The following is a 24,993-nucleotide window of genomic DNA, read 5'->3' on the forward strand; positions in this document are numbered from 1 at the left end:
TATAGGCTTTTTTTGCTTAAGTTACTTTATCCATCACATTTTAATTTAATAAATAATATACAAATTACTATAAGATAATATAATGTCTATAGATAATAACTTTTTCCTAAAAATAAATTTTCAGACATAATTTATTGGTTAAGTTCGATCAAGTTACCAATGCACTATTAATTATACAAGAGAATAAAATATAAGGTCGATATATAAATTATTCCTTTGTAATTTAAAATTCAATGAGCCGTGAATTATAAATGCTGTTTCATCAACAAAGACCTTCGGAAATCGAGTTTTGTCCCCAAAATCTATTGTTCGAACGTTTAATTATTGCTACTGAAATATTAAAAGCGCGTCATTCGAAGGCTGAAATTAGACTCCGAAGTCGATTAAGGATTGCTCTAATGAACATTTTGTCTTTCGTGATATTCAGGAATTGTATGACGAATTATATTTGTAACAATATATATTATCCAATGTAACCGTTATTTTTATAATCGCTATTAACATTAAGGCCCTTACTATATTACTTTAACAGCCTTTAAATTTCCCACTGCTTGGCTGAGCTGGCTTCTCCTCGAAGGGAGAGCCCTTCGAGGAGAAGGTATGGGGCATATTCCACGTTGCTCCATTGCGGGTTGGTGGAATACACATGTGGCAGAATTTCGTTGAAATTAGACACATGCAGGTTTCCTCACGATGCTACACCGCCAAGCACGAGATTAATTATAAACACAAATTAAGCACATGAAAATTCAGTGGCGCTTGCCTGGGTTTGCCTAACTATATACAAATAAAAAATTAAAATAGTTGCTGTACGAACCATGACCACAAGGATTGGTGGCAAGAACGTTAGCTAGCTCACCTTTGTCGCCCGTGGAGGCAATAAGGCGAGATGTTGTACTTTTAATGAAGGTTTTTGCACTGCTACTCCATTTCAAAGTGTTTTAACTGTGAATATGAAGAATTATATATTTACAAGAACTTGAAATTCAAGCAACTGTTCAACAGAGCTATTTATTATTAATATTATATACTAAAACCTTCTCCAAATCGCCTCGCTGGTATATTTTGATATAAGTTTTGTGTATATTGTTGAACCCTTTCCCGAGAGTAACATGTGAGTCATTGTTATTGTTTGTATATTTTGAGTGCTCATTGGACAGGAAATATGTTGAGTAGTTTTTAATTTTCAATATTTCAATTCGACGTTACAAAATTTCTCCACAATTATTAGTACAAATAGAATACTTATTACGCGTCGGTATCGCTAGATGTAAATTAATATACAGTACTTTATGTGATGACTGGGTGGTACCTATTCAGACCTAACATCTAGGTACCATTTAGTCTAGGTAATCTGCTAAATCTATCTAATCTGCTGAAAAAGTGAAACATCTATTGGCTACCTCTGAGATAGGATCAGGTATCCCGTGACGGAAAATGGCATGATGCTCTTTACTCCCTTGTGATTTTTTTTTTTAATTATATGACGTTTCTCAATTCTAAAGCAACGATACAAATTATTCAGATCAAAATAAATAAGGCTTTCGTAGGGTAACATGGAAATAATGGAAAGCAGCTAGGCTTCCAGTAACCAAACACAAAACAGAAAAACCTTCTTCAGTGTTCATTAAAAATGAATTGCCCATAAATTTAAACTTGTTTATCTTTTTTTTTTCAACAGGTGCTTTCATGTTTCAAGCGATAGAAGGTGCGAGTGAGATGGAACGTGTCAACAATATGTCGAGGGAGAGAGACAACACGGCTCAGTATCTCTGGCAGAATGTGACGTTGACACTCAATTTGTTCAACGAGACTGCTCTTAAGGAAAGGTAAAATATATCGTTGAAAGTCATGTGTTATGAACTTTATATCCGTACACTCAGATTATAAAAGAAAAGGCAGATGGAGTGTGAAGAACATTATAGGGTAGCCACAAAAGCGGGCTCTGTGTAAGACCGCCTAACTAGGTACCATACTCTCATCAGATATTCTACCGCCCAACAATAAAACTTAGTATTATTATCCGGTTTTAAGGGACAAGGGAAATATCATTAGTTCCCAAGATTGGTGGCGTATTGACGATGAAAGGGTGGTTAAAATTTCTTGCAGTGCCAAGTTCAAGACGGTGATGACTCCTTTCCATCAGATGCCTCATTTGCCAGTTTGCCTATTTATATGAAACATTTAAAACGATATATGATTTTTGTTGACCGAACTACCTAAAAACCATGTATTGTGATCGTCGCTGAAGTTGTAGCTTTTAATAAATTGAAATGTTCAACTTATATGAATCATTTCGTACTCGGGTTTTTATAATGAGCTGATTAAAAATACATTTATTTTGCTTGAATTTGTTTGATAAATGCAGCCTTTAGTAGAACTTCCCTGAAAATAGACCAGTTATTTAAATTCTTTACCTTTGGCTAAAGAGCGCTGAATTTTTTAGCTCATTAGTGAATTTGCCGAATATGAGAACAGATTAGGCTTCCTTCTCACTGATCTTCTGTGTGAAGTGATCACACCGTCAATATTCGTTTATTAAAATAATCATGAGCTTACATGAATGTCATTTAAGTTACTGATATGATACATCAATATTAAAAACATATTTGTTGAAAAAACCTAATGTTTTTATTTAATTATATCGTTTTGTTGATTTTCTTTAACCATAAATTATTTAAATGGACATAGATATCTCTCATCTGCCTGGTGTTCTACGTTTTAAGATATATACTTAATAATATGATCTAAAGATTATTTACATGTAACGTTTATTTAGTAGCTGACAATATACAAATTATCGTCTAGTTTGTCATCAGCCTTAAATAGTACAAAATATGAGAAGGCATACGATGTAGTGAATATATAAAGCGACGTGAATTAAAGTGCCAATTGAAATTCTCGACTCAAAACCTTATGTACAAATTTCAAAGAGAATTTTAGGTGCATATTATTTAGCATTCAGGTTTAAACATTTTAGAAACACATCAGCCGTGGTAGAGAGGTCTTTAGATGGATCAATTCTGCTTTATATTTAAATTTCTAGGCGTAAATTGTTTTATAACACTGAAAGTGTTATTGATGTGAAGTTTAGGCGAATTTGAAAATTAGGAGTAAATCATTGGATACAGTTTTATTTTTCTAGTTTTCCTTAAAATGAAAACATTTGTAATATATGATTTTTATTTAACTAATTTTCGTATGTCTTCATTGAAGCAGCAAGCTTGAACGATTCTTCATATGAGAGCCATTTCCCAAAAAGAAGAAATTTAAAGGCTGTTATTTTACTTTTGGAATTTCAGGAGTAATTTTTGAGTTTAAATTCGAAAAATACAGAAATAAATTAACACGAGAAGTATTTCGTTTCTATAATAAAATTCCGCAGATATTTTTAACTTTGCCGATTTATATATTCAAATCTTTTATAAAAAATACATGAATAAAAAAAAATACATATTATTTAATACAAGATTATATAGATGAAAAAAGCGTGGACCTAAGACTTGTTGATTTCCAGGCAGTATATATTATATAGATATATAATTGTATTTAACTAACGTAACTTTGCATTTTAAATGTTGAAAAAGAGGAACTACTGAGTTTCTTACCAGTTCTTCTCGGTAGAATCTATATTTCGAACCAGTGGTAGCTTCACTTAATATAGTTTTATAAAAAGACGATACAAAAGTACCCGTAAAAGCCTACCGGACTAAAGTACTATAAAAACATAATAACAGACTATTATTTTGAAATAAGACTTAAAAGTCTGATTAAAATCAGAAGCTATTGATTTTTATCATGAATTATGTTTTGCATGGCAATTTTATATAACAGGCTATGAATGATCTTTTCACAGTATAAGCAAGGAGCTCCAGCATTATCAGCGGAAGATAGTTGTAGCTGTACGGCGTGGTTGGGACGGCGGGCGCTCGTCCAGACAATGGAGTTTTTCTTCATCGTTCTTGTATTCCCTAACCGTTATAACCACGATTGGTAAATATATTACACTTACATTAAGTTTGAGCTTCAAAGTTACGTATTGTGGTTATTTTATTTTATTAGTAATTCGTCGGTATATTGAATTATGCTACAAAGGAATTTGCTCAACCCGAAATATTCCAATAAGCCGTTCAATGGGTCAACCATTATAAATACACCCGAAATCATAAAAACGTGTAAGAGGGTAAACGTATTACGGCAATCACATTGATGTGTCATATTTTATGGCCCAGTAAAGGTCCTAACCATAAAACGCGCATAAACCTTTATCTCCGCGAGTACTCATTTCAGTAATGTATGGGAATAGTGATCGAGCTATTGAAAGTTTAAGTGATTAGTGTGATGAATGAATAGAGATTTAAAGAGATTGCATTTTGGAGCAGCTGTTCGAGCCAGACGCGTGATCAATCCTGCCTGATCTTCCGTCTGATAGCGTGATAATTTTTTTAAATTTATTGGCAAGCCATTTTTAGTAAGGTATAAAATTGAGCTAACTGATGGTAAGTGATCATATTACCCATGAGTATTTGAGTGCAAGAAGTATTAATACAGCATGGCGTCAATAATAGGGACGAAAAGGTTAAGTCACTTATGGTTGTAGTTACGTTTAAACTGAACACACAACCGTACACACGATATTATTTCTATTAGTATGCATTCACTCAATTTCACACCAGTGAGACCTGAATCAGTGCTATCATTAGTAACAAATAAACTTACACCATTGTGTAGTATAAGTTTATTGGTTCCGTTACTAAATTTTATATTATTGGACCCAAAATTTTTGACTTACAAATGCCATAAGAGTAACAGCATTTTTGTCTCATGGACGCAACATTTTTGATATTGCTAAACAGCTCATGGCATTTAGCTTTGTTAAAAATGTAGTTAAAGGAATAAAATATACTAACACCATTAATCTACTATGTATTAACTAGTTGTCGCCTGCGGTTTTGCTCGCGTTTTGGAGGTTGGTCATCAGGTGTTAGACTGAAAATGTTTTCCCTCGAGGTTTAAGCTTGCTCCATTCTAAATTACTTCAAATTCGATTTAGTGGTTTGTCCATGAAACAGCAACAGACAGACCGACAGAGTTTCTTTCACATTTAAAATATTAGTATCGATAATAATTATTAATAAATAAATAACTGTCAAAAAATATATTTTGTATTGATACTATAAAACAGATGAGTTTGTTTATTTGAACGCGAATTTCAGAATCTACCATAACGATTTAAAAAGAAAAACGTATGAAACCATTTATTAAGAAAATTATAAAAGTGTATAAAATCACAACCGACGGTGGTAGAGCATAATTATATGGAGCCAGTAAAACATAAATGGATTTAAAACATTGCGATCAAGTTATCAAAGTATTTTTTGGCCCTTTCAAATGCCAAAAAGACAAAATATACAATCAATATATTGTAAATATGAACAATGTTATATGAATAAGTTTGATATGAAACAGAGGGATAAAGAGAGCTGCATGTAGGGAAACAATTTCAAATAGATCAATTCAATTCAATTATTTGATAAGAGTAGTTTAGTTGCGCCGAGGGGATTATTTCGTAAATGTCATTTAGCTATTCGTATGCGATAAGCTGGAATGTGACTGCGCTTGTATATGCAAAGTGCTTTGTTGGTGTAGTCGCTACAAAAGAGATCCCAAGGTCATACCAATATAAACTTATCGTATTTATCGTCAAAGAAATTCTAAATAGCAATCGGGAATTAGCTGTGTTTATATTCTCGTGCCTCGGAAAGCACGTTAAGCTGTTGGTTTTGCCTGAGTTCTTTCCGGTCTTGTCGGATTTGTCTTCAAATCGGATTCTAAGAGTGAGTCAATAAAGAGTGCACGTGTGTGCATGCACACCTATTTACTGTAATATGCCCTGCTGTTGTCCAAATCGGTCAGAAGGGCATCATCGATTTTTTTATTGATTTCTGGTTATAAATTTATTTAAAGATTTATGGTGAGAAATAATTGTAGCGAAATAAATAAATGTACGTGAAACGTAGAGTGTATTTTGCTATTTATTTTAGGATATGGTCACCTCAGTCCTCGAACGAGCTGGGGCAAGATTATGACGATCTTCTACGCTCTGCTGGGGATGCCGCTGTTCCTGCTGTACCTCAGTAATGTTGGTGAGAATCTATAAATCGATTTACTATTTCTTGTTTTGGTAACTATCAAATATTGACAGCAGCTGTTGGTTTTATTCCGTGTACATATTTCAGTGGAATAAGTATGTGTCAATTTTACATCCTCATGACTCGATGCAGTTATGAGACTTAAGGACTGGAGTGAGCACTTGGGTTTTATATAGCACATACTTGTGCGTAAAACTGTTCTCAGTTTCTCGGGCAGTTGTGTAGTGTACACAGATCTATAATAATATATTAAATATATATTATCTGTGTATTTATGCATCTGTCATCTCGAGTGACACACATCGCAAAAGCGCGGGAAAGAGGATATATAAAATGGGCACGCGGTGAAGACGGTGTGTGTGCACAGCAAGCTGATATTTAAATATGATATGTATTTATTTTATTTAATTGGTAGATCGACTTTACACGAGAACATTACAAGTTGGCTTATTCTTGAGATTAGCTACCTCGACATTTTTGAAGTATTAACTTGGTGGTAGGACTTTTTGTAAGCCTGGGCAGGTACCACCACTTATCAGATTTCCTACCGCTAAACAGCACGCACATGGGAAATACATTTAGAAGCCTTATGCAACATTGCTAAGCGTGTGGGCCATAACAGATAGAAAACTGTCGAAAGAAATGAATTTCCGTTTAATTATATAAACACTAGCTTAACCTACTGAAAGATTGTAAACGATTCAGTATTCAAAATCTTTCCGAAGTTTACAATCGCGCGAAATAGATTATGATCTAACGGTATTCAAAAATTTTCGATGATTTCGAGTTGATGTATACAATAAATAATATAGACATTATAATTTTTCTAAATTATTATTAATTTAATTATTTTAAAAGTCTCAAGTTCATTCAAAACTGTTAGTATCAGAGTATTTTGATAACATAAATCGTGTATCACTCTGGACAACTTCAACGCTTATTTGCAATCATCACGATCGCACGTGTAATTTGAACGATGTCCGTTAGTAGCAGCCCTAAACATTTGTATACATTATCTTTTGGTAGTACTGATATGCTTTTTGCATTAGTTTTATTCTTTCTATACAGTTTATATTCGTGTCTATAAAAGGTGATACATTTAAAAATCCGATATAGTCTTTATAAAAATCAAAGGCAGGCGTAACTTTTTTATTTGTTGCGATATTCATTTCACTTAAATCATCACTATGGGTTCCACGAGATTGTGTCTTCACGAGACTTTTATTTAATGGTAAATGTATTAGATTTTTGTTTTGTTCGCAGGTGAGCTGTTAGCTAGTTGGTTCAAGTGTATATACGCGTTGGTGTGTCTCTGTAGAGGCTGTCCAGGGTTCTCGAGGAGACGAGTGGTGCATCTGCGACCGCAGGTACTTTAATGGTCATTTTATTTTATCTGAGAGGCACATTTTATTTTATCTGCACTAACAAAAACAAGAGCTAAAACGTATTAGTTTTTCCGATTAAGCTAAAAATGGTCAAAGTTTTTACAGTGTTTGTACCTTTGTCTTTGAGGGGTGGTGAATATTATTAATATATCCGAATCAAGCGTATATAAGAAAATTGTTATAATTTTTCCTTTTGTGATGTGCATGTTATTCGGACATAATATCATAGATCCAACTTCGACGCTCGTGTTTATTTTATACAACATTAAAAAAAGCAAAGAATCTACCATTTCGACTTGAAAATTCTTTGTGCGTTTGGGTATCCGTTTATTGATTACAAACTGCTGTTATACTAACTTATAACTTGTTCAATGTTTTTTATTTGATAAATGACGAACATACATACAAACCCCAATTTCACCCTTATATTTGATGTATTCCCAAAACACTTTAAGAACTGCCATTTACTCATAAACAAAAAGATTTCCATATTTGTAACTGTCAAAAGGATTTACATCAGAAATAAATTTCAGACATCCCAATTAAACCCCAGTAGGGGAAGTAGGGTAGTCAAAAAAATTTATTGAATGTGGGCCACGTTATTCGAAAAGAACGGCGAGCTCCAACGCCAGCGAAGTTCTGCTGATGTTTAGTCCATAAGAACATCGTGAACCGCCACATACAAATAAAAACATAAAGAAAAAAAATACGGACCACGGTGAGCCCGTGGATATTATTAAATAAAAAATAAAAAAAGTCCCTAGTAGAACGTGACTTTTACAAAAAACCTTACTAAGTGCTCACTAATATTTCATAAGGAACTCCTTTTCAATATGTGATCATCAGTTTTAATTGTCATATGTGTTTATGGGTGTTTTAAAGCTCTTCCGTTACGTGATAATTTCCGCCAGTTGACTATACTGTATACCGCGTAAAAAATCTTCATTCCAAAAAATGATTGATAGAATTGATATCTTATGATTTTCTCTTTTTAAAAAATAATTGAAATAGTTCTTTGTGTAGACTTCGTAACAGTATTATCAAATATTAGTGTTATGCTCTGAGTCAGTAACGCTATTATCTAAATTGAAATTACTGATGTTTTCGTGTTGTCAATTACCTTTACGTCAAGAGTCGTGTTTGTGATATGAGTGATATTATTCTGTGACGTGTTTTCCATTATGTCTTTCATTATTGTACGTGTTTTGAATTTATGAGGTTAGCCGTTTATTGTCTTTGGTACGTCCAATAGGTTCACTATACATCACCGGGCTTTGATAAATGCAATTGAGTCCAATCGAAGTCATTTTTACCGTCTTTTGTCAATTACTGAACGCTTGACCTAATTTAAAATTATATTATTATAATTAAAGCGAGTGCTTATGTTAGTATAGTTAATACTTTGTATTATTGTGATGCGGTTTAAAGGGTTAGTGAGCCAGTGTAACTACAAGCACAAGAGACATAATCTTAGTTCCCAAGGTTGGTGGAGCATTGGTGATGTGAGGAACGATTTATATTTTTTAAAGCGCTTATGAGCGGTGACCAACCACCATGAGAGTTCGAATCGCATTTGCCCGTCTGCCAAATAAAAAAAAAAGGTGTTTTTTTTTTTTAATTCGAATATAACGGTTTTAAAAGAGAGGATGGTGGAATAAATAGTCCACTCTCTTTTTATTATATAAATATTGTCCCACTATTAAGTGGCTTATTCGTTATCAGTTCTCCTCAAAGGGAGAGGAGGCCTTTAGGCCAGCAGTGGGAAAATTTACAGGCTGCTAATGCTAATGCAATTCTTAGTTTATTGGCTTTTAGTTGTGCCGACAGGGCACAGATTATTTTGCCAATGTCACGTAGGATGGTATTAGACTTCAATATTTGTATATATTTTAAGCTGCAGATTAAAAAATAAAAAAAACCTATAAAATTTAATGAAATGAATACTTTGTAATAAACTAAAATCTATGTGGGCGAGGAAATGGGCAAACAAACGGTTGTTTGCGCAGATGAAAACATAACGAACCATAGTGGCCGGTTTAGTTTTCATTTGAATTTCGACGAGTAATACGCTCAATGTGGCATTATATGACGTACTCTTGAGTTTTTCAATTTAAAGTCCCTTAAGTTCTTTAAAATCATAATTGCATCGTTGAGCACTATCCAAAAGACTAAGAGTCTTTTTATGAATATAGAATGGACTACTCTTCTAATGGTGGGTGTTCAATATCGGTAATATTGTCACTGAATCATAACCATCTTTAATATTTCCTAATGGGTTCTGCTGCTGGTTCCTGGGTTATAAAAACTATAACCCTAAATGTCAAATTGCCAGGCTACGGTTTATCCCTTTTGGGTGAAGATTCGGATCTATTTCCCCCACGCTGCTCCAATGCGTGTTGGTGGATACATGTTGCAAACATCATTGAAATTAAACATATCGAGGTTTCCTCACGATGCTTTTCCCAAACACAAGACGAATTATAAGGTCGTGAATATTTAGTGATGTTTGCCTGGGATATAAACGAATTCATCGGTTAAGATGTACGCTTTCTAACGACAGGCGACAAAAGAGTTTATAAACAAAAAAATACCTTAAAAACGTGGGGATCTCAATTCTGTCCGTACATGTAAACTCTTCTGCTTACGTGTCCGTTTTGATGTTTTTTTTTTTCGGTTGGACTTAATGTAGTTTCGTAGTCTTCATTTAATTAAGTTGAATAAGTTTACATTTAGAGCGATTCGTACATATTATTGGGATCGGTTTTAATTTTTTTTTATTGATTTTTGTTTCAGCTAGAAATAAGTGATGCGGAGAGTATAGAAAGACCACCAGGCTGGAGGTCGGGATACACTGATTCTGACGTGACTCCGGAGTACAGAATCCCTTCGCGTCCTCCCGATTATTTCCAAAGGTAACTCCACATTATGTTTTATATTATTAAATTAAATTCTGCCATATGTGTATCCACCAACCCGCGTTGGAGCAGCGTGGTAGAATATGCTCCAACCCTTCTTCTCAAAGGGAGAGGAGGCCTTTGCCCAGCAGTGGGAAAATTACATGCTATTAATGTAAAATCTGAATAAAATAAATGGATAAAGATAATCCATTGTTCAATATTGTAACTTTAATTCAGATCTTTAGTTTTTTTTGGATATTCAACGTTAAACATAGACTTTGATAAATGGACAACTGTTAAAATTATCTTTTTAATAAGATTAATGTATGAAAATTACGTTATAAATGAACAATGATATAGCAAGCGCCCAAAACGCTTTGCCACAGGCGGTGGTATATCCATTATTATTAGAAATTCCGAAACAGCACTTACTAATAAACGAAGACTGTATACAATAATATTGGACGCTAGAAGGGATTGATCGTGAGCGTTCAAATGAAATGAAATCAAAATATACTTTATTCAAGTAGGCTCTTACAAGCACATTCGATTTAACAAACTATATAAAGTAAAGCTACCACCGGTTCGGAATGTAGATTCTACCGAGAAGAACCGGCAAGAAACTCAGTAGTTACTCTTTTTCAACATCTAAAAATACAGCCATGTTAGTTAAATACAATTATATATGTATGTTATGTCTCCTGCCTGGAAGTCAACAAGCATTAACTACACGCTATTTTATTAGCGTGAAAATATTTCATCAAATTCATAAAAAAAAATTTCACCTACTTTTGTCTTGCTATTATAATTGTACTTCAGATGTATCGAGATTTTTTAGTAAGCTTCATTTAACTCGGCCGATTATTATATTTAAATGTCATGTAACAATTACTCGATAAAATATGATAGGGGTGATAAGAAAGCGTCAAATCATTCGTTGATTTTCACAATAAATAATAATATGTTTGTGATAATTTTAAATATGTAATTTATTTGGAAGAGTAACTATTAAGGTTATCTGCGGTTCTTGTAGGTAGATACATACTGAACCGATAATAGCTTAACGTACATTACGGAGAGTAAATCGTAGATTGGCATTTTAAAAATCTATAAGGTCTCTAATTAAGGAATACTCTGTAGAAGGCTGGTGTTTCGAAATTGTCAGTGCTTACATACGTAGAAAGCTCGTGCAACCGTTGATTACAGGATGGTTGCTGATTAAGAAAGATAACCTGTGTTTGTAAAGGATGTGCATCCTTGTAAACAAACCTAATATCAGGACAGGTCTGATTTTTTTTTTTTATAGACGGGCTTATTTGAGAAGTGTCTCAATGCCGCAACCATACTTGCCGCGTCCTCGACCTGATGTCCGCGGCTGGTCGGAGCCCGTCTACCGAGACAGTTCAGACACGAGTGACTTCAGTTACGTTACTTTCGATGCTCAAACCATCACCGTCCCTATCAGTGTGTGTGTGGCTATCATGGTGGGGTAAGTAATGTTATATACAATTGGTACAAACATATATTAGCCCATAAAATCACATTATCAATAGTTTATAAATAAGTCAGTACTAGTCGAATGTAACTTTGGCTGTTAACATTGAAATTTTAGTGCTTACTTGGGCACTAATCTCATTAATATATAAATAATAAATACTTTTTTTTTTCATTACTATAAATACTTTACATAAGATATGTTAAATATAATAATATAATATGTATTTTTTTTCCAATTGCAACGTTCGTTTTCTGGTGAGATGTAAAGCGGCGGATCACGAGGTCTTTTAGCGGCCCAGCTCCGATAAAATACATTGAGTTCTTCTATCGAATAATTCTTAGCTACCGCCTGGAGTCTGAAAATTGGAAAGTCACGTAAACTCCTTGGTCCTGTGCCTGAACTTTTTTTTTAAATCAAGTAATTTTCAGGTATTTAATGTTCGGGTCTATGATCTTCGGTCTATGGGAGAAGTGGGACAAGTTAGACGGCGCTTACTTCTGCTTCATATCGCTCAGCAGGTAAAACTAATAAATTAATGGGGTTACAAATTTCACGCATATTAACTATGATATTAATGTTAGGTATAAAGTTTGTGTTTTATGTGTATTATATTATGGTCTTTAATCCACCAAACTTGTGTTCTTAATCCTTAACAAAATATCAAAATTGTTCCATAAATTATGGAGTTCTGAGGTAATAAACGTAAATAATAAAACATACAACCGAATCACTAACCTCATTATTTTTTCGAAATCCGTTAAAAATAACATACATTATGAGTATATTAATCTAGTGACTTGTTATGCGGTTTTACTAAACCATTGGTAGAGTTTTAGTCTATAAGTAATGCTTCTATATTGAATACTGATTTTGAAAGGTACTTATGATCAATTTGTAATATAAGCCTTACAAAAAATGGCACGTTCCTTCAGCAGTTTGTTGGTTAATAAAAGATTTTTGATTCCAGTATCGGTTTCGGCGACTTCGTGCCAGGAGAACGAGTCTACACGCCTCGTATAGAGACTTCGTTTATCGTTTGCTCACTGTATCTCATGCTGGGCATGGCGTTGGTTGCCATGTGTTTTAACCTTATGCAGGTAACCTATTCTATCTGGAAACCGGCTGTCTTGGTATGGGCATGTTATGCGAAGGAATGAGGATCATTTTGTGAGAAAGGTTTTGAGAATGGATGTGGATGGATATAGAGGTAGGGGACGACCCAAGAAACGATGGATGGATTGTGTGAAAGACGATATGGTTAGAAAGAATGTTACTTGTGAGATGACGTCTGATAGAGAAGTATGGAAGAAGAAGACATGCTGCTCCGACTCCAAGTAAAATTGGGATAAGGGCAGGAGGATGATGCAGGTAACCCATTACAATGCCATACCATAAATTAACATACGCTAGGCAAAGTTTAGAGTCATAGAATTTCATTTCTAATACATATTTTTATGTAAAGATTTAACAGATGTTCAAAATATTTTTTTTAATTTTGTTGTTTTTGTTTTAGTGAAATATATAAATGTTATCGTGTCTAATTCCAGGAGCAAGTAATTCACTACTATGCCGGTCTGAAGAGAGCTCTCAAGCGGATCTGTCGATGCAAGAGATGACGTTACATCATAATTAGTTTAGCTAAAACATTGAAAAATATATTTTAAATAAAATATTACTTTAAAAGTAACCCGAGTATTTACTACTTTTATACAAATATTTATTAAGTAAGAACTTTTAAATAAATATAAATTCGGCAAGTGGTCTTGATAAATCTTTACTTTTTAATTTATATTCGAAAGTATCTTCATGCGCACTCGTATACTGGGTATATTTAAAATACTCATTTTGCTCCATAAGTATGGGACAGTAAATAAAAAATATAGATCTGATACGAAGATCATCAATCCCTGGTAAACTCTGAGATTGCTCTGTGTCGGCGGTGATGGAGAACATCGCAAGGAAACCTCTATCAATTAGTTTAATTATCTACCCCATATGTATTTATATACTCGTATTTAAAAAGCGTGATACTGCTATTCCAGCAATTCACCTGATGATATGATGATGATGGTTTTGTGCAAGCTCGTCTAAATATCAAATATTCTACCGCCAAACAACAATCCTTAGCATTGTTGTATTCCGGTTTGAAGGGTGAGTCTGTGTGATTGCAAGCACAAGGAACATAAAGTTTTAATTTGCCACCAAACCGTCAATAAAAAAAAAACAAAACAAAAAAAGCAAAGAAGCATTAACACGCTATTATACCACTTGTTAAAGAATATTTTTTTCTTCAAAAAATGTTAAAGATTAGACCGCATTTATTTAGTCTAGATAATACACGTGTCCGTGCCTCGAGAGCTAATCTTATGAAGAGGATAAAGTATAGGGGGAAAAAATCCGAGGTTTTGCAGTTCGCCACTTACCTACATTAGGTGCTTAAGAATGCGGATAGTGCCTTACTGCGGAACTCGATTTAGAAATCAACGATGCTGTAAGAAAAACCGTTGTTTTAACAATTTTTGGAGAAATAATCTAGACTCATTATATATGAGTCTAGATAAGAAATATATAAACTTCTTCAATAAATTTTTTAACGATAATTCTTGTAGTTTTATAATTCAATGATTCTCAAACTTTGAATCATAAAAATGTATCTATATGACAATTTCTAGCATTTTTTGTGTTAGGTCATATGAAAGGCATGGTACTATTATTATTTGAAGATAAGTCTGGCAAACGGGCCACCCGATGGTAAGTGGTTACCATTACCCAGACATTGTTAGTTTAAGATCTATCTATATATTTCACCAGCGGTTTTTCCGAACCGATACGACTTGGGAACCTTCCAGAAAAGAGACAAGAGCAAGCACCTGCGAGCCCCCCGATGTTGCAGATGTCCATGCGCGATGGTAATCACTTTCCATCAGGTGAGTCTCCTGCTCGTTTGTTACCTATAATGCTAAAAAAAAATATTAACAATTCCTCGCCACCATTTATTACCAATGCACCACCAATCTTGGAAACTAAAATGTTATGTCCTTGCGTCTGTAGTTATACCGGAACACTATGATAATAAGTATTGCCTTTTGGATATATATATGTTGAGTTTAAAATTACCCATACTCGCTCTTTTGTGTTTTCTCAATATATCTAGCGCAAACTTTAAAGAACATTGACTTTGGATTAAAATCAAAAGATGATTATTTTTTTGCCTATTTATGCATAGATTATCACATAGTACTAATAAATTCCAACCAAACTGAAAATGGTTTTTGGATTACTGGTGTTTTATATGAAAATATTTAAATATTATTTCTAAATAAAGAAACGTATTTTGCAAAATTGTGTTATAAATACGAAAATTTTAAACTTCGAATAAGCAACAGAACCACTTCGCTGCTAACTTTTTGTTCGGTCTTGATTTTTTCATTCAAGGTGCACTCGAGAGCATTAGTGGCAGAGCGAGTTAAAGGAGCAAGAAAGAATTACGCGCATTTATTATGGAAGCGAGTTAGAAAACTTTAATGTCGACCATTTATACACGAACTTGGACAATCGGAATAGTTCCGGCTCGGCTCGCGTTTTCGTTGAATATAACTCTTTTATTAATTCATTCTACGTATTATGCTCATGAAGATGCTATAATGTTCTAATTTTGAAATAAATTTAATGTCACGTTAATAATATTCATAGCTTCGTAGATAAATGTTATATGCGTCGTGTAGCGATGCGATTGATAATGATTTCTATTTGTTTCCACATACGTTCGAGGATTATTTGCAGAGAGAAATGGGAATATTAGTAATGTGCTTAAAAGATATTTCTGACATACTTTGTATAAAATATATTACTATTAACATTTTACTTATTACTTGGTGGGAAATTTGACAAAGCCCATCTAGATAGCTACCATCTAGTCATCAGTTTTTGCAAATATCGTAACTCAGAATTCTCGTGATCCAGGTCGAAGTTTGTGAACCAGTGTAACTACAGACACGAGTGACATGACATTAGTTTCAATGGTCGTTGGCGCTTTGGCGATACCAGCATCGATAGGCATTGGTGACCACTTACCATCAGTTGGTCCATTTGCCAGTTCGTCTAACTATGACATAAAAAAAAAACTGTATATAAAACAAATCATATACTGAAAATACTTGGAGGTACCTTACTACTTGACCAAAATATAAAAAAACGTCACAAATATATTTCAATAACAAGAGCTTTAAAACAGAATTCATTGAAACAATGTATCCGCTATTTGGCGATGCTTTTAATCAGCGTGAAATTGAATGAGCTGTAACGATGTTGGTAATATAATTGTGCTGGACGCTGCGAGATTTATGACGCACCCTGTAGTTGAGTTGTTGGTAAATGTTCATTGCAGTCTATTGAATCCGAATGGAAAATACTATGTGTCTATAATATATAACGATATCAGCTTTTTTATTTTTAACATACTGTATTGTTAACAAATGAAACAAAATCCTTGAGAATATTATGGTGGAATAATCAACACGGTATTCCTAGATTTTCTGTAAATCCAAATCATAATATACTTTGTCCAAGTAGTTTTTTGCAGGCAATATAAAGCTTCCAGTTCGGAATGTATATTATACAAACTAGATAAGATACTTAAAAGTTACTCTTTTTAATTTACATGTAATTATATACTAGACGAAAACCCGGCTTCGCACGAGTGAAATAAATAAAACTAAACAAACACGGCTTATCATTTACTAATAATATAATAAATATTATAATAAATAATAATTATAAACGTTGTTTAATAACAACGTTAAATTCAAACATCTATATTTTCTATTTAAGGTCATAAAAACTAACAATAATCATTCTATACACAGCTTTCTGAACGCACCCGTAAACGTCAAACATGGCCGCTCGTTCAACTGTCATGTCATTAAATTTCATGGATTTAATATCGAAATATTTCGATTATTCGAGTTTTGGATATATGTTGTCGACTAAAAGTCATTATTTTTTTATTACGACCTATAATCGGTCTATCGCAGAGTTGCTCGAAATTATTAACGTACGTATGTAGATATTTAAAGTCATATATCCGTTACGAAAAAGGTTTAACTTCAAATTTTAAATCTTACAAATCAGTGCAGCTTTTAGAGTAATTTGCGAAAGTCGTTGCATTGTTTTTCATTTGTTTATAAAATATGAATCCTAGTAGGTAAGTTCAATTAAATCATGACTGAAATATACTATCTCAGTATATGTAGAACTAGCGGTTCGTCCCGAATTCGTACGGGTAAACAAAGTTACAATTCCCAGATTCCCTTAAAGTTGAAATTTCCAGAAATGTCCACGTGAGCGTGTCAAGTGAGCGTCTATATCACGAAAGAAGTTGTATGCTAATTTTCAAGTCATTCGGAACCTTCGTTTCGGAGATTTCGTGATGAGTCAGTCAGAGGTATTTCGCTGATATTCCCAATGCTCCTTATGTATCGTACTGCGGTTTTTTTTTTTTATTATTCTTTATTGCACAAATAAAACATGTACAGAGGGCGGACTTAACGCTATAACAGCATTTTCTGCCAGCCAACCCAGAATAGTGTAGGAGAGGAGGGATTAACTCATTTATTTTGATAACATTATGTATGATATTATAATTAATATGTTTTAAAACCCATTTTTCAAGTATATTATTTTTAATACCGACTGGTCTGTTGTGAAGCAAACTACATGAAGCTCTCATATGCCGTCATTTCTCCTCTTCGTCGCTGCTTTCCACTGTGGTGTACTCTTATAGAGTTATTGTTGTCACTTGCACGAAGGCTTCTGGCGTGGGGCTATTAATGAACAATATGTCGCGTGCGAGTCGTATCGGGTGATTGCTTACAAGAAAACTGAATAGATGACGCAGTGTACTGCCGGTCGTACTGTCTAATTTTATTTTATTTTTTTTATTTTTAAAAACATACTTCATTGATTAATTTTTATGGTTTAATTTTGAAATCATAGTTTCCCATTTTTAATATTGGTTATTTTTTATCTCTGAAACTATGTTAATTATAGCCATTAAACTTAATTTACAATCGGCGAAGACATCGAGTACTACAAATTTTCTAAAAATCAAATTTTCGAACTATACTTAAACCCTCATCAAAGTCAAGTTAATTAGATAATGTGGCTTTAATGTCAACGATCATTGAACGATGACGTTTGTTGTTAGTGACTTAACAGCGTTTAGATTAAAGAAAACTTATTTAAACTGACTTTAAGCAACTTTTTAACTAGACTTAGTAGAACCACCTAAATATTTAAATTTGTTACGTATGGAAACAACAAATTTACCAACACTAACTTTCGGTAAAAGCTAGTAATCGATCTATCAAAACTTAGATTAGCATATATATATTATATATTCTGCACTACAGCTACTAACTACCCACTAACTCTTGATAAATATATTTTTATTTATAATACAACACTGTTGCGCTAAGTTAATTATCACTTTAATTTAAAAATGTATGGATAAACTCTTATCGACATTGAAACGCCCTTTTCAATGAATCCATATTGAATATCGTAGATTATTATTATTATTGATTTGAACAATGGTGTCGTGTCAATTAAAGGTCAAAATCGTTTATTCGTCTTAACCCCTGGACTTAGAATAGGCTATATTTTAAATCTCTTCGTTCTCATTGTATAAATGTAAAGGATATTTAATGTCCCCTGTTGGTACTCCTCTCCTTTTTGAGGAATGGGTTTGAAGCTTACTCCACTACGCTGTTCCAATGCGAGTTGGGATACATGTCATATACTCCTATCCGCCACATGCAAGTTTCCTCGCGATTATTTTCTCCATAAATGAGAACAAGATAATAATAAATACAAATAAGTATATAAGTCTACTGCTGATTGCCGCGGGTTTGAAATCAGAATTGTCCGTTAAGATTCACATGTTGTGACTAGTGAGCCATCACAGTGTTTCAGTCTGTATTTCATTGTATATATTTTTGTAATAATAATCTTTTTCTTTTATTCAACATGTGAGAAAATATAAATGAGTCTCCGGCGACTTGGCGAACGTATTAACGAGCGTGAAATTGAATGAGCCATAACAATGTTCAAGTGGAATTTGCTCTGGACGGCGGGAGATTCATGACGAGATTAACAGTTAACGTGTTGTGTTACTTATTACAGTTCATTAAAAACCAACCCCGTTGGGTGATTCATATGTAATTATACCTTCATTAATAAAAAAGGTACATATCATTTTTGTGAGGATGATACGGTATTTATATGTGCTTCTGGACGAAATATTTACGGAAGATATTAAATTGGATTTTTTTTTAAATGGTTGGTTGGGTAGGCAAGTGGTTCACGTGATAACGCTGACCACCCATAGACGTGCATCGTCAAAGCCCCGCCAAATTTGGGAATTAAGATGGTGATTGTAGTTACATGCCTCACTTACCCTTCAAACCGGAATACAACAATACTAATTACTGGTATTTTGTTGTAGAATATATTATGACATGTATTCCCTACTCGCTCACTCTTATTATCTTTGTCTAAATCAAAGCAGTAAAGAAGAGAAGGAAGAAGTTTCACATTGGTGAATCACTGTCAACATGTTCATGCCGCTCCTGATAATTTATCGACAGAAATTTTCAATTACATTTTTTACCCAGGAATCGAACGCATCAAGAGCCTTATAAGTCACAGGACTAATAAGGCATTTAGATATTCTATTATACATACATATAGTTACCAGCTATTTTCATATTTGAGTCTTTATAAAGAGAAACATATACTATATTAAAAGTTCATTTCATTTCTCGTTAAAGACATAATGTTGTTATCTCCAAATGCCCGTGACAAATAATATGATTCTTTGTTCAATAGATGTATCGTGTGTGGGTTTATTTATGTACATATGTTCAAAATTATGTTTCGTTTCGTGTATTTATGAGGATCACATATTATATCGATTACGACCGAAACTCATCCAGAGAATAGCATAATAAGCGTTATTATGATTCAGTTTTCATTGAAAATAATTCAACAGTTACATACTATAAAAATACTCGATGTAAAATACGCATCAGGAAATCGTTTTCGTCTGGTAAGTTTATGGTGCAGATCGTTTGTGATACAATCAGGTTAAATGGATTAGATCGATTTGATAATAACTGAAATTTGAATGTAACTAATGTATGTATGTGAGAGGCTCACTCACACATCAAAATCAATAATTGCATTGCTTTTTATAATATATATTCACCCAGACGGCCGTACACAAAACCTTACTTGGTTGTGCTCTACTTACTACTGGATATACTAACGGATATATTAACGCTAAAGAGCATTACTTAGTATTGTTATATTCCGGTTACAGAGGTAAGCCAGTGTAACTTTGTCTACAGGAACAACGGACGTAACACCCTAGTCACCAAGGTTGGTGGCACAATGGTGAAGGAATGGTTAAATTGTTTATGACGCCAATGAGTATGGGCAGTGGTGAACTCTTATCACCATGTGATTGTGCTTAAACATGCTATAATGATATAAGTGATTTCTTATCGTGTTTTGATAAAATAGGAATTCTAATTAATAAGCTAATTAATTTCGACCAGAGAATTTGAATTGCGTACCGACGATAAAATGCACCGCCATTATATAACGCGGTCACAATGTAATTCACAGCAGCGGTCTTGTAATTATCATTAATAATTCGTAAGTTTGAAATGTAAATAAATTGGCGAATAGACTTAGCTCTGCAGCCTATGCGGTAAAAAAAATTAGACTTTTGACTGATGTGGATACGGCACGCCTTGTGTACTTCAGTTATTTCCATAGTATAATGTCGTATGGCATCCTACTCTGGGGTAATGCAGCTGACATTAATACTATTTTTGTACTGCAGAAGAGGGCTATTCGTGCAATTTATAACCTGGTCCCAAAAGATTCGTTAAGAGGTAAATTTAAAGAAATTAAAATAATGACTGTCGCTTCTCAATTTGTTTTTGATAATGTTATGTATGTACGCAAAAACATAAATGATTTTCCCAGAAATTGTGACGTACATTCTATTAACACTAGGAACAAGAATAAACTTGTTACTCCAAGTACCCGATTACACAGGGTTAGTAACTCTTTTTTGGGGCAATGTATACGTTTTTACAACAGGATCCCAGAAAACGTTCAAAATTATTCAATTATAAAATTCAAAAGAGTCGTTAAAGAGCGTTTGTGTGCTAAAGGATATTACAACACTAATGACTTTTTAGTTGACTGCACACCTTGGGAATGAAATGATCGCCTCCAGGCTGTTTCAAACAACTAATATATACTTATCATTGTACCTACATGGAAAATGGTTAAAAAAAATGAAAAAAAAATATATCCCGCTGAGTTTCTTTCGCCGGTTCTTCTCAGGTCCGAGGTGCTAAATTCCGAACCGGTGGTAGATTTTTGACAATCAATAAGCAAGTGCAAACACTTCTATATTGAATAAAGATTTTTGACTTTGACTTTGACTTTGACTTTGTAAATATTTTGATAGCGTACGTTACCGATTATATGATATTTTTTTATGATATCGCCCAGAACTATTCCGATCAATACAGCCTTTTCCATTGAAGAAGAGCCAACTGCATAAGAAATATAGTGCACAATTGTTTTGTTCCAGAATCAGAACAGCTTGAAGAATTTTTCAACAGCAAAACTCAATAAATTTTTATTTGGAAACCAGGATCTCGTAATCTGCAGCGTTATATCTACGCATTAGACAGGTCCTGTCTATTATAAATGCGAAAGTGAGTTCGTTTATTTGTGACACTTTTACGTCTAAACTACTCAACCAATCATTGGGAAATTCTGCATACAAGTTCTACTATAGACAACATAAGGCGCGGAACATCTTTCCCTTCTCCCCTTACTAAGGAAGGAAACGAGAGAAGTTAGTATCGTATCTATTGCTAAATTATGATATCAACTGGGTCAATAGTATCTCGAATAAAATTTATCTCAAATCGATTTATGATATATAATATAATAAAATTTCAAGTCCATTAGTTAAAGAATAATAAGCTTCCCTTCTAATATTAAAGCAACATATCAAATAAGCAATTTATCTTCGAAGATCGCAGATATCCATTCAGAATTGCGGTCCAGATAGCCTTCATAGTATTGCCGAGAGAAATTTATTACATACAGATAGCGAGCTAATAACTCGGTTTTACGACCGAGTATGTACAAAAGAATTGAAAAATGTAAAAAAAACAAACTAAAACTAATTTTACTGCCTGACTGACTAGAAAAAATGACTAAAAGTTTTGGATCTGTGAACCGTTTTATTCACTTTACGGAAATTTAGACTCGGAATTCCAATTTTAAAAATTACGTCGTTTTTATCAATTCAATGCCGTTTATATAATTATTTTTTGCTTTCGACTTACAATTCGAAATATGAAATATTTTCCGAGTAAGAATGGAAATAGTTGCCAAGTCATAAATGAAACTTGGCATCTGTTTCATTGGCTACTGAAATAAGTCAATTAAGGTTTTTAAATAATGTTCCATAGGCACAGTGTGACCCAAGCTATTCCCTTGGGAGATATGACGGCAATTTCTTTAGGTGTTAACAAATGTGTCACTTGGATAAGGGTCAGCCATTTGGTACATTTATTTCGGTTCAGGGATATCCTATTTTACGCCAGGTGTAAAAGGGATTACGGTATGGTTTTTACGAGTTTTTAAATTATATTTTTGATTACTTTTATGATACTAATTAACGTGCTAAATAATTCACGTAGGCTTAAAAAAGAAAAATATTAATGTGTGATTTTTTTAAATATAATATTGACAAAAAAATCACCTTTAATGTATTCGAAAGGTAAGCATAACCGAGATTGATGAAACAGCTCTATAGAGGGTTTCGAAGGAGGGTTTTTAAGCTAGAAGCATTTCTATGCTACGTGCTAAAACTAAATATAACTAACTATTTACCTTTAAAATTAATCTATTAATCTAATTTGCTAGGTGAAGGAAACCCTCGCGCATTCTCTGCAGAGAATTTTCCCTTTGGCCAGCCGCAGGATATGAGCGGGTTATTATCTACTAGCGACCCGCCCCAGCTTCGCACGGGTGCAATGTTGATACTGATAATATACTACAGAATATCTTACAACGTTCACAGTTTTTCAGTCATTAGACTATACAAACCGTTATGTTCCTGCGTTTTAAATCTATAATAGTTTCGGAAATATTCATTTAAATTACATTCTGTAAAGGGCCATATTGATCTATATTAAATTCACAATGAATTTGAGGTACTTCATTGGATAAAGATTAATACTCTATTGCTTAAAATCGCTTCGATAATAAGCCATAATTTATCCTAAAAAGTAAAGGATAAAAAATGGTTCTTGTGGGCTATCTCTAAGAGATAGACATATACCATTACGGACTTTTTTTAAGACCATTTTAAGGTGTACAATACTGTAGTACATTATTTTGATCTATCTTGTAGGGTTCAGCCAGCGTTATCAATAAAAGCGCAAAAAATGTTTATTTACGACATCACTTCAGAAACCTCTAAAAAGATCAGTGTTTCTCTGATATATTGTGCATGTATTATACATATAAACCTCTTAAAACAATCTATCTATTAAAAAAAACCGCATCGAAATCTGTTGTGTAATTTTCAAGACCTAAGCATACATAGGGACAGACAGCGGTAAGCGACTTCGTTTCATACATGTAATGATTATTAAAATATAAACTGTAATAAGTACATTAAAGTATGTTTTACAATGCCCTTTTGAATGTTCAAATAGTTACAAGGCATTCGTATATACCTAATAGGAAAAATTAGTTAAATGTTATTCAAAGCATATTCGAATTTATTCACCATATAATAAGGTTTGAAATAGTGAAAAGTATGATAAGAATTTCTATTCGCAACTCAAACAAGGAAACCCTTAGGGATCAAGATAAAATATAGAACTCAAACATTGTGTTAGACTCTCAATATTTATCTTACGCAGTGGGAATATTATAGACAGTGGAATTTACTGAGATATGGATAATTGGTGTTCACTAACAGTGTACTCGTACATGGATTCGATTATTTACCAGAATATCGATTATCTCTACAGAGTATAAAACATAGTCGCTTCCCACCGTCTGTACGCTTAGTTCTTTTAAACTACGCAACGGAATTTTTGTTTTTTTTTTTCAGAATTTTTGAAATCGTGAGCCGAGATGGCCCTTTGGTTAGAACAAGTGCATCTTAACCGATGGTTCGGGTTCAAGCCCAGGCAGTCACCACTGAATTTTCATGTGCTTAATTTGTGTTTATATTTATATGAAAACGTCGTGAGGAAACCTGCATGTGTTTAATTTCAACGAAATTCTGCCACGTGTCTATTCCACCAACCCGTATTGGAGCAGCGTGGTGGAATATGTTCCAAACCTTCTCCTCAAAGGGATAGGAAGCCTTAGACCAGCAGTGGGAAATTTACAGGCTGCTAATGTAATGTCAAATGTAAAAAAAAAATACACCAAAGTTTATTTTTTTTCTAACAGATTTAATAACGATTAAATTTTCAAAAGGCTACATTTTTGAGAATTCGTTGTTTTTAGTAAATTCATCTTTATTTTTTTTTTATTCGTGATGATATTCGGCACATAGCTGCTATCCAGTGAATACGAATACTTGACACTTATTCGTATCTATTGCATCATTAGACAAAACCGTCGGCGAACGTTGACCGTATCATAGAACCTAACAACCTTTTCAGTTCTAATTTGACTGAAAACGTCAAATAAAGTAATTAGCATGTTAATAATTTATAACCAAAGCAATAAACGCTCATTTCGAGTGACGGAGGTGGAATTATTACCGCCCTCTAATTAAAGCTTAGACCCTCGTCAGACGTATCCTAGACCGCATTTGAGCTAGACGGTTTTAGGTAATTCGGCCAGTGATTTTCAAAAGTAATATGTGGAAAATATTATGTTATGTTTGTTACACTTTTAATAACAGTTATTTTTATAAAAACTCCATATAATTT

The 24,993-nt window shown here is 33.5% G+C and overlaps 1 protein-coding gene across 1 annotated transcript in view; it reads left to right on the forward strand.

The window, feature by feature from the left end:
* LOC125071802 (TWiK family of potassium channels protein 18) overlaps positions 1–13,619 on the forward strand; it is a 31,272-nt gene extending 17,653 nt beyond the window's left edge. The window contains exons 3-11 of the mRNA XM_047682189.1: positions 1,682–1,829; positions 3,857–3,993; positions 6,045–6,146; positions 7,416–7,519; positions 10,331–10,449; positions 11,741–11,923; positions 12,361–12,450; positions 12,900–13,029; positions 13,480–13,619. Of these exons, the coding sequence (XP_047538145.1) occupies positions 1,682–1,829; positions 3,857–3,993; positions 6,045–6,146; positions 7,416–7,519; positions 10,331–10,449; positions 11,741–11,923; positions 12,361–12,450; positions 12,900–13,029; positions 13,480–13,548 (1,082 nt within the window). The 3' untranslated portion in view covers positions 13,549–13,619. The remainder of the gene's footprint in view (positions 1–1,681; positions 1,830–3,856; positions 3,994–6,044; positions 6,147–7,415; positions 7,520–10,330; positions 10,450–11,740; positions 11,924–12,360; positions 12,451–12,899; positions 13,030–13,479) is intronic.
* The last annotated feature ends 11,374 nt before the right edge of the window (positions 13,620–24,993 follow it).

The sequence above is a fragment of the Vanessa atalanta genome, chromosome 20, assembly GCF_905147765.1.
Source record: "Vanessa atalanta chromosome 20, ilVanAtal1.2, whole genome shotgun sequence".
NCBI classification, from domain to species: domain Eukaryota; kingdom Metazoa; phylum Arthropoda; class Insecta; order Lepidoptera; family Nymphalidae; genus Vanessa; species Vanessa atalanta.